The sequence below is a fragment of the Gymnoscopelus braueri genome (assembly GCF_963280865.1).
Source record: "Gymnoscopelus braueri genome assembly, chromosome: 18".
In the NCBI taxonomy this organism is placed as follows: Eukaryota; Metazoa; Chordata; class Actinopteri; order Myctophiformes; family Myctophidae; genus Gymnoscopelus; species Gymnoscopelus braueri.
In genome coordinates this window covers 35,233,037-35,249,904 of record NC_137618.1, presented here as the reverse complement: position 1 = coordinate 35,249,904, position 16,868 = coordinate 35,233,037, and the positions used below count along the sequence as shown (strand labels likewise).

General features: G+C 43.2%; 1 protein-coding gene across 2 annotated transcripts in view; it reads right to left on the bottom strand.

The window, feature by feature from the left end:
• The window catches only part of LOC308073850 (plakophilin-4-like), a 98,329-nt gene that overhangs the window by 25,016 nt on the left and 56,445 nt on the right, over nt 1–16,868 (bottom strand). For both annotated transcript variants that reach the window (XM_080413034.1, XM_080413035.1), the window contains exons 8-10: nt 8,686–8,856; nt 5,256–5,466; nt 3,370–3,502 (exon numbers count right to left, since the gene is read on the bottom strand). In XM_080413034.1, the coding sequence (XP_080269160.1) occupies nt 3,370–3,502; nt 5,256–5,466; nt 8,686–8,856 (515 nt within the window). The remainder of the gene's footprint in view (nt 1–3,369; nt 3,503–5,255; nt 5,467–8,685; nt 8,857–16,868) is intronic.

The window sequence follows — 16,868 nt, the reverse complement described above, 5'->3', positions numbered from 1 at the left end:
CTTTTTTAATATCAGGCGTTTATTCAATATCCTTTATGACCCAACTCCACCCGACATTCCCGAAGTATTGATATCGCTCGACGCGGAGAAAGCATTCGATCGGGTGGAGTGGGACTACCTTTTTCACGCTCTAAAAAAATTTGGCTTCGGTCCGAGGTTTGTTTCATGGGTCAAGGTACTTTACTCCTCCCCGGTGGCGGCAGTTAGAACGAATAACAACCTTTCCTCCTACTTCCCTCTTAATCGAGGAAATCGCCAAGGTTGCCCTTTATCGCCCCTTTTATTTGCCGTCGCTGTCGAGCCGCTAGCAATTGCGTTACGCGGTGAAAATGGTATTAAAGGGATCCGAAGACATGGTTCGGTGCATAAGGTATCCCTTTATGCTGACGACATGCTCCTATATATATCTGACCCTTTAGTTAGCTTGCCTAAAACCCTTGATTTGCTAAAAGACTTCGGTAAAATATCAGGATATAAAGTTAATATACAGAAGAGTGAGATAATGCCAGTGAATGATGCTGCTAAATCAATTGCGCTTGACTCATTCTCCCTTAAGGTAACTACACGTAAATTTAAACACTTAGGAATTTGGGTTACGCATGATTTTAAAAACCTTTTCAAAGAAAATTTCCCCCCACTGATTCTTCGTTTGAAACAAGATCTGGAGCGTTGGAACTTATTGCCATTGTCATTGGGAGGTAGAATAAACACGATCAAAATGAACGTTATGCCCAAATTTCTATATTTGTTTCAATGTATCCCTGTTTTCTTATCCAAATCCTTCTTTTCTTCTATTGATAAGTTGATTTCGGAGTTTATATGGAATAAGAAGAATCCTAGAATACGTAAGAGTATGCTACAGCGGCACCGCCAAGACGGCGGCCTATCTCTCCCTAATTTTCTATATTATTATTGGGCTGCCAACATAAAGGTAATGTTGTGTTGGAAGGAGCTGTCGTCCCAAGACACTCTCCCCAAATGGTTGCAATTAGAAGACCTGTCATGTGGCCCCACCTCCCTACATGCCCTGCTTTGCTCCAAGCTTCCGTTAGTTGAACCTGTGTCCAAATACACCTCAAATCTAATTATTAAGCACTCCGTTAAGATCTGGACACAGTTCAGACGCTCCTTCTCGCTTACTGACTTTTCAATTTCTGCCCCTATAGCAAGAAATCATAGTTTCAAACCTTCAATTATAGATGGAGCATTTAACATTTGGACTAGAAATGGGATCACCTCAATCAGTGATCTTTTCTCTGAAGGCGTTTTTATGTCTTTTGATCAATTACGGCTGAAATTTGATATACCCCGCTCTCACTTTTTTAGATTTCTGCAGCTTCGTAATTTTGTAACGTCATCTGTTCCAAATTTCCCATCACAACCACCAGATTCCCTTTTAGACTCTATTTTAAAACTTGACCCGTGTTCCAAAGGGGTGATTGGGTCAGTTTACTCTTTATTAAACTCATTTAATTTGGAACCACTAACCTTATTAAAAAATCAATGGGAGGGAGACTTGGGGACAGAGATCTCTAATGATGTTTGGAGGGAGGCCTTGGATAGAATACACTCCTCTTCAATTTGTTTAAGACATACTATCATCCAGTTTAAGGTTCTGCATCGCCTCCACTGGTCCAAAGTAAAACTAGCTAAATTTGTGCCTGACATGGATCCAATATGTGATCGTTGCAGACATGATCAAGCCACCCTTGCACATGCATTCTGGTTTTGTCCAAAGTTATTCACATTCTGGCAATTAATATTTAAAACCTTCTCAGAAGTGTTAGAAGTGCCCATAGAACCTTCTGCTTCTATTGCAGTGTTTGGAGTTGTTCCACAAGAAAGAGATGATGTACAACTTAGTCACCAAGAAAGAAATATGATAGCCTTTGCATCCCTTTTGGCTAGGCGTCTGATACTGCTTAAATGGAAAGAAAAACTCCCACCAACTTTCAAATCATGGGTTAATGATGTTATGCATCATTTGACTTTGGAGAAAATTCGCTACTCCACAAGGGGGTGTGCTCTGAAATTTTACACCATCTGGCAACCTTTTTTAACATATATAGAGAGACTGAAAGCTGCTGACATTAATGACCCATAAATTGACCCCACTGAATTTGTTTTTGTATTATATTTTTTGTGTATATATATATATTTCTTTTTTTACTTCATTTAAAATCCTTCTTTAATAATATATATATTCTACTGTGTACACTTTATTTTTATTTTATTTATTTTCTGACTTGTTTTCATTTTTCATTGCAATTGTGTCTTATTTTTCTGTATTGTCTTTTGTTTTAATGGTACAAGGAGAAACCAGGGTTGTGGCTCTTTCGGAGCGGGAACTTTGGGGGGGTGGGAGGGTTAACATACATTCACTGTTTTTTGTATACTCATTATTATAGACCTGTATGTGAAAATATAAAATAAAAAAACCTTGAACAAAAAAAAAAATGAATCAAAACAAATTTCTATCAAAATGTGTGATATGAATAGATTTCAGTATGTTGACATTTGCCAACTCGAGAATGAGAACCACATTCCTTATATCTACAAAACAGACATTTGAACTGACCTTATCAAAATCCAATATTCTTTTCTTGGAAAGGCATTAAAACTGTCTACATAACTGTATGGTGCATAAAGGTACTTGTCTACATTTAAGAACAACACTGTAACGATGTGAGTTTGAGCGTGTGTGTGTGCATTTGTGTGTACGTGCATCTGTGCATTTGTGCATTTGTGCCTTAGTTGTGTCTTTTGTTGCAGGTTTTTTTTGTGGGGGGGGGGCTGTTGCATTTACTGAGCAGCCTATTTTGTGTGTTGTCTGTATGTGCATATCATTATCTGTGTGTCAGTTTGTTTGCGTTTGCAGCCATATTCTCAGTATTCTACGAATGCTGTGAGGACCCCGGTGACTCTACTCGAGATCAAACCCCGCTTCGTCTTCTTCATTCTAGCAGACCACTCCGGAGGCAGTACCAGTTCCCTGCTGAACTATAAAATTCCAGAGGGAGCCTGCGGAGGGGACTGAGTGGCCATGGTAAGGTTTACAGTCTTCAGTGCACATTTGGACACACTCGTGCATGTGCACGCAGCCCCCAAGGATAGGTCATACAAATGGACCTCCACATGCTGGCTACTGATGAATAGAGTTTTAAGGGGAGGAGGGGAGGTGGTTGTGGAAAGGACCCTCAAGCACAAAATAATGGGTATTGATCAGTGCGCTCAGTATAAGTAGAGCATAGCGGGGAGTGCAGGGGAGGGGTTGAGGTGTTGGGGAAAGGTTAGGTGGTTACTGATGCGTGCACTGATGAGAGAGGTGCACAGTCAGAGAACATGGTGAGCGGTGGCGCGGGTACCCACCTCAACCTTGACTCGGTTATCGCCGAAGCACAGGTGCTGCAGGTAGGCGGCTGCATTGGCCTGCACCGAGGGAAACTGGTGCTGTAACATGTGGATCACCTCAGGCAGCTCTGGGTCTCGCCATGCAAACTCCCTGCGAGACAAAAAGCCAGAGGTTATCAGCAAGACAGCAGAGACAAAACAACAAATTCCCTCCCCGCACCGACCCCCGCGTTGGCAAGCCGTGCACCCGTCCCAACCTCTACCGACCACCACCTTAAAAGTTCAGCTCTGCGGGGCCGACCCATGCATGTATATCCCAGGAAATTAAATTTGTATCCTGATATATATTACATCCCACATGCGTTACAGTTGAATTATTGCTGTTCCTCCACACAGGTTATTGGAAAAAAGGGGAGGGAATTTTACTTCAGAGGAATGCTCAGGCTGGACAGTTATTTGTCATGAACTGTAGGAGAACGCTGTCTTACCGACAAAAGCTGTCCACATGGAAGGAGTGCTGCATATCTACTGGAATGTGAACTGTGTAAGTTTCTGTATTTGGTCCCATGGTTTGATAATGGGGGAAATGCTGATGTCTGAAGAGGGAGCGAGAGAGAGAGTAGCATCAACATATCCCAGGAAAACCAACAGAAATGGATGTATTGACGTTTAACGCGTGGGCAGATATTCTATTGCCCTTTGTCAGCGTGTAATGTCTGGAGCATGAGCCTAGTCCAATCAGATCAGCTCCTTCAACAAAAACTAAATCCAAACCACCTTTGGGCACAAACACCCAGTTTTACACTGCTGTATTTCTCCTCATAGGAATCTTGTTGAAACAACATGAAACAACATGTTTTTAGGGACCTTTTAGTCTGACATGCTTCCTCAAATGCCAGCATTGGGGCTGTGTCAGAAATCACTCACTACTGTACTGTAGTCCACTATGTAGTGAGTTCAACAGTTTGTAGGGCTGTCCAAATGTATAGTGAGAATTATTATACCCTATGTAGTGGAATCATCTTATTGCACAACTCACTGTGAAAAGCAGTGTACAACCAACTAACCAAGCACTATCTACCATTATGTATTGCGCTGAAAGAAAAATGGCAGAGGAGAGAGAGCTTATCGTAACCTGACATTGATTTGGTATGTTTTAACTGTGTGGCAGCAGTGACAAAATTAACGGCAACCCAAGTAGTGTCTGAATGTTTTTCATTTTTCAGATGAGTTTACTACAGTACACAGAGTTTACTACAGTACACAGAGTTTACTACAGTACACAGAGTTTACTACAGTACGGTCATCAACAGAGAACTCCCTAGATAGTGAGTAGGGAGTAGTGAATGAGTCAATGTTTTCAGACACAGCATTACACTATAAAATCCTGAATGTTTAGACCTCATTGGTCCATTTGGATTCATTTGTACACTCTCTGAGTTAAATGAACACTCAGGATTTTACTGTGTATAGGACACCAGTACCCCCCCGCACTGTCCTCCCCTGGACTGGTGTTACCACTCTACACTAACATACAAGACTGTGAACAGAGCTCCTGATGTGCAAGGTCAGGAGTTTACCGCTTAAGTCAACGCTGCCTTCTCTCTCTACACTCACACATGGCTATGTGACAGGAACAGACGCAGCACTTCAGTGCATGTGAGAATCCATTGTAAAGTGTCCAGACGTAGTGTGGGCAGCTTAATGGCTAAGGCTGTGGATGGCTCACTGTTTGAATAGTAAGAGGACACCAGTGTTGACCCAGCAGAATAGAGACGCCTTGTAAGCATAAGTAGCGCTCGTGGATGGCTGATTCACGCTACACCACACCGCACTGGCTGCTGATCATTGACTAAAATCCCCTGCCTGCTTAGACACACCAACATTTTAATTGTTTTCCTTACCTCGGGTCTTTCTGTATGCTGTCTATGGAGGGCGAGCGGGTGGCGCCGTCGTCCATGACGATGGCCTGGCGGGTGTAGCCGGGGTCGGACGGCCGGTACTGCGCCGAGCGGTAGGGATCGGCGTAAGTGGCCGCGGCGTTGAGAGCATAGTTGCTTCTTTGGTAGGTCATGGCACTGCGCTGGCTGGAGGTCCTCTGGAGGCTGCCCACACCTAGTCCCGGAAGAGAAGAAAAGACAGGAAAAAACACCCAAATAAAACCTCCACTGTGAAACTTAAGGCAGAAGTAAGGACACACGCAAACGACACTGACCAACCAGGGAGGTTTTGTGTTGCCACTCAGACCTTTTCAGCTAAACTCAACACCGAGCAACACAAGTAGTGCGCCTGCTTGGAAAATGCACACACTCACGCCTGTTCTGAGAGGCGAAGCAAATTCTCCCCGTCTGGAACCAATTAATGATGAGGATAAAACGCAGCTCCCATGATGCCACGGTGCACTAGTCTCCCGTCTTCAAAGGCCCATTTGCATTGTTGTTTGTTTTACAAGGTACAGCTTTGCCAGTGGGATCCTGCAGGTATACAGAAGGGGGCTGGTGGCCTCAACCAGCAAGATGATGCACAAAATCCCTTCCTTATCCCTCAAACTCACGCCTCTCTAAGTGCTTTCCACTCACTGTTGTAGGCTCAGGCCAACTTTGTCCTGTACGGCAGTGCAGCAACAGTAAACAGAAACCGGTCTAAAATGCAGACAGAGACACAGTGACTCCCCACAGGTGGAAGGAAGCCATCCCCAAAACAAACACGCAGGATATCTTTCCGCACACGGTCAAACATCCTATCTGAGAGCATCTCCCGTCTGCCATCCTCCAATGTCTTCTATTTTCTTATTCCTCTCCTCCAAGAGATAATGTGACCTAGCATCGCTTTCGTGCACACATACATACACACATACACACACACACAAGCTGGCGTAACTCCCCTGCTCCCTAGAAGCCACGTGATTGTGAGGCAGTGTGACTGCTGCTCTGGTCAGATCGCTATCTACCATCAAGCAGAGACTGGGCATGTGCGTATGAAGGCTCACCCCCTATTAGAAACCAAGACGTCAACAAGCGGCCCTGCTCCAAAAAGAGCAGTCATCAGTGCCCTTCTGTGCTTGGCACTGAATGGCACTGCCCTGTGATAGGAGGGTAGGGTAATTTTGTGTCTCAAAATGTGGTGTGGAATTTTAATGATCTCGTAAATGGCAGTAATCCTACGCAGAGTGATACTAAATAAAATATTATGTGTCGTTCATTTTTGCCAACGTTATGTGCTTACGTCTGCAGTTTAATAACAGTGCTTGCAATTTCCCAAGCAACACCAGGCCAATTCCTAAAGATATAAAATTTGATTTGATCAAACATTTTCAACTCCTTCACCCATGGTGGGGAGAGGTGGTCGGCAGAGTCACAAGATATATAGTACATTGTGCTCTTTGCATTCCAGACACTCATCGTTGTGGGCCGAGGATCAATATTTCCATTTAACATAAAAATTGCACTCCCACTCACATTAGGAGAGGAAAAAAGTACAGCTCAAGCTTCCAGAGGAAGATAAAGAATGTATGGATCCCAAGCGAGGGAAAATAGCTCTTTCATTTTAAACCATAACAAAGAATGTTCTGGGATCAAATTGGATTTTCTTTTTTTTATGAGGTGTTTTTTACAAAGACCCCACACTGCATCCATGCAGCCCACCCCATCAATACAGAGTAAACACACCGTGGGGTCGGTGGGGCTTCATCACCACATCAATAGCACTTATTACTGGACTTATCATGTGAGGCACTACTAGTGTCCCAAAGGAGAGGCTAAATGAAAAGAGTGTGTGTGTGTGTGTGTATGTGTGTGTGTGTGTGTGTGTGTGTGTGTGTGTGTGTGTGTGTGTGCAATGTCCGTGCCCGCATTACTGTATATATTATGTATGCATGTCAGTGGCGATGACACCAGCAGCCTTGGATCCCGACAGAAAGCAAACACCCAAGCGGTACAACACTCTCAAGATACATGAAGTCTTGTATTAACCATGAAGTGCTCCTCTAAAAGAGAGGCCACTTAAGACCTCATGGCTGTCCCGTGTCAGCCATCGTCTACCTCTCCACGTCTTTCCAATATCTTTCCATGTGCTCTGCTGTGAAACAGAAAGTGAGACCGTAGCCACGCCACTTGTAGGATTGGCCAATTTTATTTAAAAAAAAATATTTTTTCTTTATCCATTGTGTCTATCAAATATGGTTTTGTTGAAAGGCAGGTTAGAGCGCATGATGCAAGCGTCGGGTAATGTCCGACATTACACATTGGAGCGCCTCAGTGCGGCTGCAGAGGCAGAGCTAAACAGCGGCACGTCTGAATTAAGTGATTATGAATGCGATTGTCATTACAATTTTACTGTAATCCACAAAAGTGTGACTGTTAATTCCTTGAAAAAAAAAAGTTTTTGCCAGCGTATCAAAGACAAATAAAATGTTGATCTGCGTTTGCTATAGCCACACCAGATTCAGATGAATTAATCCAGAACACAAGGATTGCTGTAATTTTAAGTTCTCTATAACCAGAAATGTGTGAGTGATAAAAAATATTTTATTCCATGGCAATCAATGTCAGACAACTCGGACTGCCTCTTCCATCGGCAGAGAGGGAGAGAGCGTAAGGTTGCACTGTCTGGGCATAAGGCATAGTGCAGTCGGCTCTTAAAGGCATTCATTTCATAGGCTAATAAATATTGTTTTATTCAAAGAATGATACTTGTCTGTTTTTGTTGGTTTTTGATGGGCCCTAGTAAAAAAAAAAGAAATGCATCTTAAATTTTGTTTGTATGGATTGTGAACTAATAAACAGTTAGGAAGCCAAGAATGTGTTGAGTCACACGTCAGCTATATGCTTGATTCAATAGCTTAACCCCTTTCAACCTGGGGTCACCATTTTGGGCACAAATATAGGTTCCAAGATGTACCGATTATAATTATTATTTTAAATAGCAAGAGAAACAAATAAGATCTACATGCGCTATGAGCTCTTGCATTGATCAGCTATTTGCATTGATCAGCTATTTGCAATTCCTTGTATGATGAAGTATATAAGCCTTAAGTGGGTGGTATATTCCACAAAAACAAAGGAACCACACTTACAAGTCCCAACGGTGTGTTCCATTGACTGTGAGCCATTTTGCTGTGAGTCATACTAGAGGTGGGGGACGCTGTGTGAGGGTCAATTGGGCGAGTTGTTTCTGTTCATTAGCGGACCTTTCTGCCGTTCGAAGCTCTCTCCAGACTCAACACTTCAATTAAAGCAGTACTGATTAAGCCTGTATGGAGCTATAGGTTCATGATTACGTACAGAAAAATGCCTCAGCACTGCAGGTGTATAACATAGTAAAAGCAAGACCAACCTGAAGCACTCCGATAGAGGGTGCCCTGTTGGCCATGGTTGGGGCTGCGATACAGTGGGCCGTGGTACGTGCGGTCCTCATAGATGGGCGTGATGTGGCGTTCAGGTGACATGGCCGACCTCAGGTCCTGACCCAGCGGGCTGTGTTGACTGGCATAGGAGCTCCGCAGTCCTGGAGATGGGAAGACGATAAGACGGCGGGCAGAGTTAGCGAAATGCAAGCCCCAACCGAACAACTGGTGAGTGTCTCTTGTTTGTAATGAAGGTTTTCATTGAGTTTTTCGACTGTTACATTTTCTTTATACAGGCAATATACACTCACTCACTTGACAGTAAATCACTCTGGTTAGGAGTGCCAACTGAATAACCCAAAATATAGATGCATGTACTGTATAGTCTGAACAAGTAGGTGGGGTGAGATCAATGACAATGAAAACGGGAGAGAAAGGAAAGAATCGTAAGACATATGGTGGTTAGAAAATTGCAACAGCTATCCACAGAAGGATTTCTCAGTGGGACATTTGCAATGGAGACTAGGGTTGCGACACTCGTGCCAAAGACACACAGCCGTGAGTCATCACATACACAAGAACGCAGTGGAATGTGAAGTGTAATGACAACAACACAGCACAGCTTGCGATATCACTGTTTTAACTTGACGGATCAACTGCAACTAAAGACTTAATTGAAATATATTTAGAGGTAATTTGTAATTCTACGCCAAGCTAAAGAGGCAGTTTATAGTTACCCACTCCCCAAAGCTCTCCTTATCTTCTCTCACTCCTTCTTTCCCTACCTTAATGATCCTCTTCCAATAAGCAGACGGTTATATTTCAGCTTTCCCCAGGAAATATAACTCAGGCAAATTGCTCATTTGCATCTCTTGCATACAGAAAAGGAATGCTGCACAGTTTTGACTTTAGGGTGACAAAGCAGCTTTATTCAACTGTTTAAAGTAGGAATGCCACCGGCCTATTTCACCCTAAATAAAGATCATTAGGTATTAAGGCGGTTACACACCGGCGAATATACGCAAAATTTGGACTCGTTTCGAATAATTAAATGACGCTTTTTTCGCTCCGCGAAACTGGTGTGGAAGCTTGCATTGACTTTATAAGGTTTTTTAAAAAAACGTATTATTCGCATGAAAAAAATCACCCCGGTGTGTAAGGACCTTTACTGTTTAGATATCAGCATTATTCTCTTTTTTTTCTCCAAAGACTATATTTCTGTGGACACATCCAATAGCTCATTTAACATACTGGATTTGACTTTGTCACTGACCAATTTTAGTCTCACCAAAGCACTGCTCTCCCTACCCATCCCCTACCCACCCAGATGGTGGATTACATAGATTATCAAGAAGTTCCACATTCTCCTGATTATACATTTGCCGGTTGTTGAGGTGCATTCACATCGAGCACAACAATTCTTTTTTGAGCGACTCAACTCGATATCAAGTTAATGTGATGGGAAGTTGATGGTACTGATATGTCCAGTCTGTTCCTATTCTCCTGTTTGCCAGAGAAGCTTGCAGCTTATCATGGGGGAGCGAAAGTACACAGACAATACATCCTCACACACTTTAACCACATCAGGTGGTCTAGAGCACAGGTCTTCTACAGGGGGACCTCCAAATCTTTGTGTGATTGGAACTTTTCTTTTACTGTATGGTGTATGTGATATAAAATGTGAGTTTACCACAATCACAGTAATCCTTAATCATATTCAGTTCCATCATATTCAAGGGCTTTTGCAGAGAAATGAGACAGACTCCAGTCACTTTCAAATTGGAGCACTGCTGAAGGCAGGTGTGTGTGTGTCTGTGTCCAGCTGACGCTCGGTGAAACTTGTTAATGTTATAGGCATCAAGGGAATTATGCTTCTCACCAGTGAGTCACACTTCATTGAAAACCTAACAACATCATTGTATTTTATTAGATATTATATTGATATCAGATATTATAGCTATTTTATTTTATTAGATATGTGATGTTGTTACCTGACAATTAGTTGACTTTTGGTGAAAAAGCACGCATATACAGTATCCGTTGATATCGGTATCGGAAATTAGGAGTTCGACAACATCGGAATATCAGATACCCTAACCCTAACCCAATATCGAACATCCCTACTCTTTACTGAAAATAAAATGCAGTACACAAATCATGGCACTGCATCTTTAACCCATTAAAACCGAGAAAGCATCCGTGTCATTTTAGATTTTAGCTATAGCAACTTAAGTTTTTCAGAAAACTGTTAGGATTTAGAACAGAGGTTCTCCATATCTTATACGTTGGCTATTCAAGCAGATCTACAAGCTCACAGCACTGCAATGTTTTGTTTCAACATTTAAAACAATATTGAAAGTGTTTTTGATTTTTGATTTTCAGATGGGGGTCGGCAGCCCCCAAAAACATTTTGGGGGGGTCAAACATGAAAATGTTTGAGAACTACTGATTTGGAAGGCATTTGTAGAATCGGCCTCCTCAGGTCTTACTGGGTTGAGGAAAAAGCTCACACCTCTCAGCTCTGATAGGTTTATATCCCCATTACACCATAAGATAGACAAGGGCAGGGACAAATGGGATGAGGAAGAGCAGATGTCAAGGCAAAGTGCAGTACGGTGAACAGCCTGGGCTTCTGTTGTGAACCACATGTCCACCTGCCAGGGGTGGGAAACCCAAGAGAGGTGACTCCTTCAATTAAACCTCGCTGCCAAACGGGTCACACTATGACGACATGCCGTGGTGGCGAGTCTGTCTGACTCAGGACCCGGCGGTCCAGATGTGAAACAATAACAGGCCTGCGACCCGAGTCGACGGCAACATCTGCTGCTGTGTGTATGGCAACATAAATCTGTTAGGAGGTTATTACCATGCACACGGCCCCAGAGCTCAGAGGCTAGAGCTCTCAAGACCATGATAAACCCCCTGATATAACCTCACCCTGGAAATATGATTCTGCCAGACATGCATATTGCTTTTGTGTGTGTGTGTGTGTGTGTGTGTGTATATGTGTGTGTGTGTGTGTGTGTGTGTGTGTGTGTGTGTGTGTGTGTGTGTGTGTGTGTGTGTGTGTGTGTGTGTGTGTGTGTGTGTGTGTGTGTGTGTGTGTGTGTGTGTGTGTGTGTGTGTATATTCTAAGTTGTTAAGGTCTGTTTTAGCCATTTAGAGAAGTTGGATAGTATTTTTTGCACATACTGTACAATAACAGTGTCCCCCAGGAGTCTATACTGGCTCCCTCCTTTTTTCCCTCTACACCAAATACTGTATCTTCACTGAAAATAGCCAATCTACAAGATCATCGATCTATTTTCACAGAATGATCATCCCAGAATAAGGACGCTATGGTTCATGTTAATTCTGTGCTTGTGAACAATTTTATTTTGCGATGTTGTGAATGTTGAATTTGGTTTACTTCAGATTCTTTGCTCTTCGGTAACCATACTGTCTATTTGCAGAGTCCACTAGGCGATAGTATTTACAGATACAAGAACATGAAATACATAGTGCCCTCTTTCAAGACATTTTTTTTTTTACCATCACATTCGTTTTCCGTATTTGTAGGATGGATGGATGATGGGCTGAAATGTTTTCTCTCAAATTAATTTATAGGCTAGTGTTTAAAAACAGCCTCTGATTACACTAATCTAGACATAGCTTGTGATTATAGCAAGCTCAAGGACAATTCCAATGTGCATATCTTGCTTTAATAAGCTCTTTTTACATGAACCACAAATAGTGGCAACCATACTCACTGTAAATTGACACATTTCTGAGGACAGATGGAAGTGTAAATGGAACGTGGACAGTGATCACATCAAAGCTGAAGTAAACCAGAAAACTATAGAGTTTTACTTGTAAGGACGGTTTGGAACACGATTCAAATCTGATTTCCATAGGCGTGTCTCAATCTGGACACTCAAGACACTGACGCTTTAAATTATACTTAATCATACAACAGTGTCGCTCACCGACAACAGCCGATCTACAAACTCACAGGTTGTAGATCTGCTATTTTTGGCGAGCGACACCATCATACAACAGAGTAAAGGTTAAGCTCACGCCTATGTAAGTATGTCATTACCACAGCAACCAATGGTTGACCATTTCAATACACAAATCTGATCTGATCACTTGCAAATAACAGTGTGAACAGTCAGTTCTAAAGATCCTATTCGAGAAACAAATCGGATTCGCTGCAGTCTGAACAAAGCCCTAGGCTCCTGTCCAGCTACACGGATCCAGGCACAGACAGCTGCTCAACACCGAGGCTTAACAGGCTAGTGGTTAGAGAGGCCGTCTGGGAATCTGGGTCCCCCCCCCCCCCAGCGTCCCCAAGCAAGACACTTAACCCCCTAACTGCTCCCCGGGCGCCGTATTAATAGTGACCACTGCTCCTAATAGTTAGGATGGGTAAATGGCTGCAGAGGAAGAATTTCAGGTATGTGCAAACATAGTACCATGGCAAATACCCCATCAGCAACTAAATGAGGGATTCTTATCACACTTCAACACAGAGGAAAGGAATAAATGAACATGTTTGCCCTGAGAGAGAGATCTGAGAGCCTCTTGGGCAGTGGGATGAGTGAGATTTTTTCATTTTAGATTTTTGTGCTGGCTATTCAAAAATAGCAGATGTTGCAAGCTTTTTGAACATTTTTGAATTTTTTTTAAAAGTGTGAGAACTGACTCAGAAGGCATTTTCAGAGTCGGCCTCCTCAGGTCTTAATGGGTTAAGGCACAGCCTGGGATACTGACCACAAGAGACCTGTGCCCCATACCCATCCATGCACAGTGGACAGGTGAGGCCAGGGCAAGCCCTGTAAACCGCCATCTGTGACATGCATGCTAACGGTGAGCTAGCTGAGACAGAATACAGTATTAAACAACTCAACAGGTTAAGGAATCATGATGTCAGCTCAGCTGTGATATAATGGGTTCAAATATCAAGTGACAGGATGCTTTATGGACTGGATCTAAATGGAATAAAATATATTATACAAGAATTTAAAAGAAGAATATTTCTCGTTTCAGTGAAATATTCACCAAAGCTGACATTGAGAAAGAGGTGGGCATGCATCCTGACAGGAACATGGAGCAGAAATTGAGGGGAAGCAATTCTCGCCACTAGACAGGGTCTGCTGCCGTGTGCTGTGTGGTGGCTCATTCAATGTCTGTGGCAGCCTTTCAATCTAAAGACAGAGCACACAATAACCAATAGCAGCAGCTTGGCAGGAAATCAGCTTCTCTTGTTCAAAGCTTTTTCTTCTTTTTAGGGGGTGGAGGGGCTAATAGAGCAAGTGGAGAGAGAGAGAGAGGGAGAGAGAGAGAGAGAATGAACAGACTGAGGCCACATCAGAGGCACCTCTTCCCGTGTAAACCCTGGTGACACCATCAGGCCTCTCAACGCCGTCGTGCCCCAGCTGCAGGGAGACCTCCATGCGGCTCTCCCCTCTCAGCAGGAGCCCCAGCCTCCCTTCAAGCGGCACATTAAAAACAACCTCAAAAGAGACAAATCCCCCACACACATCCCCTCCTCCTTTATTCTCCTCCCTTTAGTAGAAAATGCGGCAGTCACTTCTAAGAGGAAAATCTGCAAATTGTCACGGGGAAATAATATAAGACCGTCTTACAGCGGGTGAATGGCCCTGCATTCCTCGTGCGTTATAGTCGTTTAATTCTTGCCCTCGGCTCTCTCTCCCTCTCGCTGTGACTTTAACAGATTGCACTTGGCAGAGGCTAGGCGAAAGGGAAGGGCGGTGGCGGCTTGGCGTGCGCGCGCCCACTCCTGCTCTGAAGAAACAAACATTTAAATGGATGCAGCTGACTGCATTCCTCAACGAAAATAATGTTGAAAAGAAAAAAAAAGAGCTCTCTAAGAACAAACAGTCTGAGTGTGGGGGTTGGCTACGTGCTGTGGAAAATGATTATCAAAATATAGTGAAGAAAAGGTTTTGAACCTGCAAAAACAAAGGCCGGTGTTGTACGTTTTTACACACAGGCTTTGTGGCCATTACAGGAAAATCTGGAGTGATAATTTAACTCAAGAGAGTGTCAAAATGAACTTTTAAGTGCTACGCCATTCAGACCCACTCTTTTTCTACTCTGCTGTGCACTGAAATGGACACGAGGCATAATGACCAAATCACAGGGACAATTTGTCTTCATCTTCTTGTGTTAAGTGACAGAGGGGAAGGTAGGCTTTTCCCTGCCGGTGACTGTGCAGACTGCAGAGAGAGGTAGGATGGAGGTGATGAGGGAACGGGTAAGGAAAGACTGGAGGGAGATCAGGGAAGAGGGGAGAGGAGTTTTTATATTTTTAAGGGAGAGAGAAGGAGAAATGGGCTTGGCCATTTTGGGTGGCATTCGTAAACAGCATGCTATGATGCTAATGAGGCTGGCCATGTGACCCTTCCGGATACTTCCAGCATGCCTCGTCAAGCACCAGGGCCGAAAACTGCTTCTATGTCAGAGGCAAGGATAAAGCAAGGAAGAAAGTGTGTGTGTGTGTGTGTGTGTGTGTGTGTGTGTGTGTGTGTGTGTGTGTGTGTGTGTGTGTGTGTGTGTGTGTGTGTGTCAGAGAGAGAACAGTGGGAGGGACATAGGGAGAGTAAAGTCTGATTTATACTTTCTCGCACGGTACTGCGTGTCGATAATAACCGATATACAAGCTCACAATGTGTCGCATCCGCAACGCATCGCAAGCTTGTATATCGGCGGGGTATAAATGAGGCGTAACACAGCAGCCAGGCGTACAGACAGGTGACTATGCAGAGAGGCTGAGCAGTGCACATCTGGCTTGGCTGGGTTAGAACTGCTCAGCATCTCTGCCTGCTGCATGAAAGACGACTGAAAGCCCATTTGTGACTGCAGATGATATCATCAGTCATATTTTCGCTGTGTGTGTGTGTGTGTGTGTGTGTGTGTGTGTGTGAGAGTGTGTGTGCGCACGCATGCGTGCATTTGAGTGCATGTCATGATGAGCCGACACCAGACAGTGGAGTAATGGGATTCATGAGATGATTATTCCTAACTGACTTCAGCAAACGATGGAGACAGCAGAGAAATAGTTAAAACGCAGGCAGCAGTTGCATTTTGTCTCCGGGGTAATACTACATAACGACACGCTGATGCACATTTAGTACAAGGCATTTCCCTGTGGCCCTTTAAGAGTGAATTGGATGGGTTTAATGTGAGTCACAAAATAGAAGGAAAAAATCAGCTCAAATTGATCTAGCTACCAACAAAATGCCACATCAAAGTACATGCACTGATGCAATAACACAGACAAAACACAGACAAAACACAGCATAACGTCGCTGGCAGGCAGAAACTTGTATCTCCATATTTCAACTTTTTACGTTTTTTTCTTCTTTATAATGCCCTACTACAGTACGTTGTATGACAGTGTCAAGCAAAGGTGGTAAGAATACCCAATCTATAAGCTTGTAGATCTGCTAAGTGAAAGGGGTTAAGTCTGTCTATCTGGTTTTATAAATATTGAACCAATGTAAAGTATTAACAAGAGATTGTGACTAAATAATAACTACATTGGATCCATTGGAACACAGGTTATTCTTTCCATTTTCTGAATAGTAACGGTTTTGGACATACAAGGTTTCCACCCAACAGCGACGATATGGAGAGAATGATGGTGTTAATAGAATAAAAGGTTCACCTTGAGGGTCGTCGTCTACCAGGGCATCTGAAGGCATCCCAAGGCAGCATTTAAGTTAAGCACAAGCACTCAATTAACCTTATGGTAACCTGATGAATAAGTGCTGATGGCTCACAACGTGTGGAGGGGAGAAAGAAATTAGATTCCGCTTGTTTAAGGGTGGAGCCCTTAATGCACGCAAACTTTAAAATAACTACTCCAGCTTAACTGTTCCCACTACAAAACCTGCCTATTATAGAAATGGGAACAATTGTGTCATTTTTGTAATCTGCTTGGTGTGCAATAGCAATGATTTTCTTCCTCTACCTGAGCTATATTCTTATCTATGGTAGATACTTAAAAGTTTTTTTAAAGAGCCGGTAATTAGCTTCGTGGCAGACAGGCTGAGAAGCAAAGAGCGCAGCCTGATCCCACCCTGTTACACCATGGTGATAAATGCCTGCCTTTAAATTAGGGCCCGACAGTGCATACTGGATGTCAGTATGCTGATAATAACAGTAG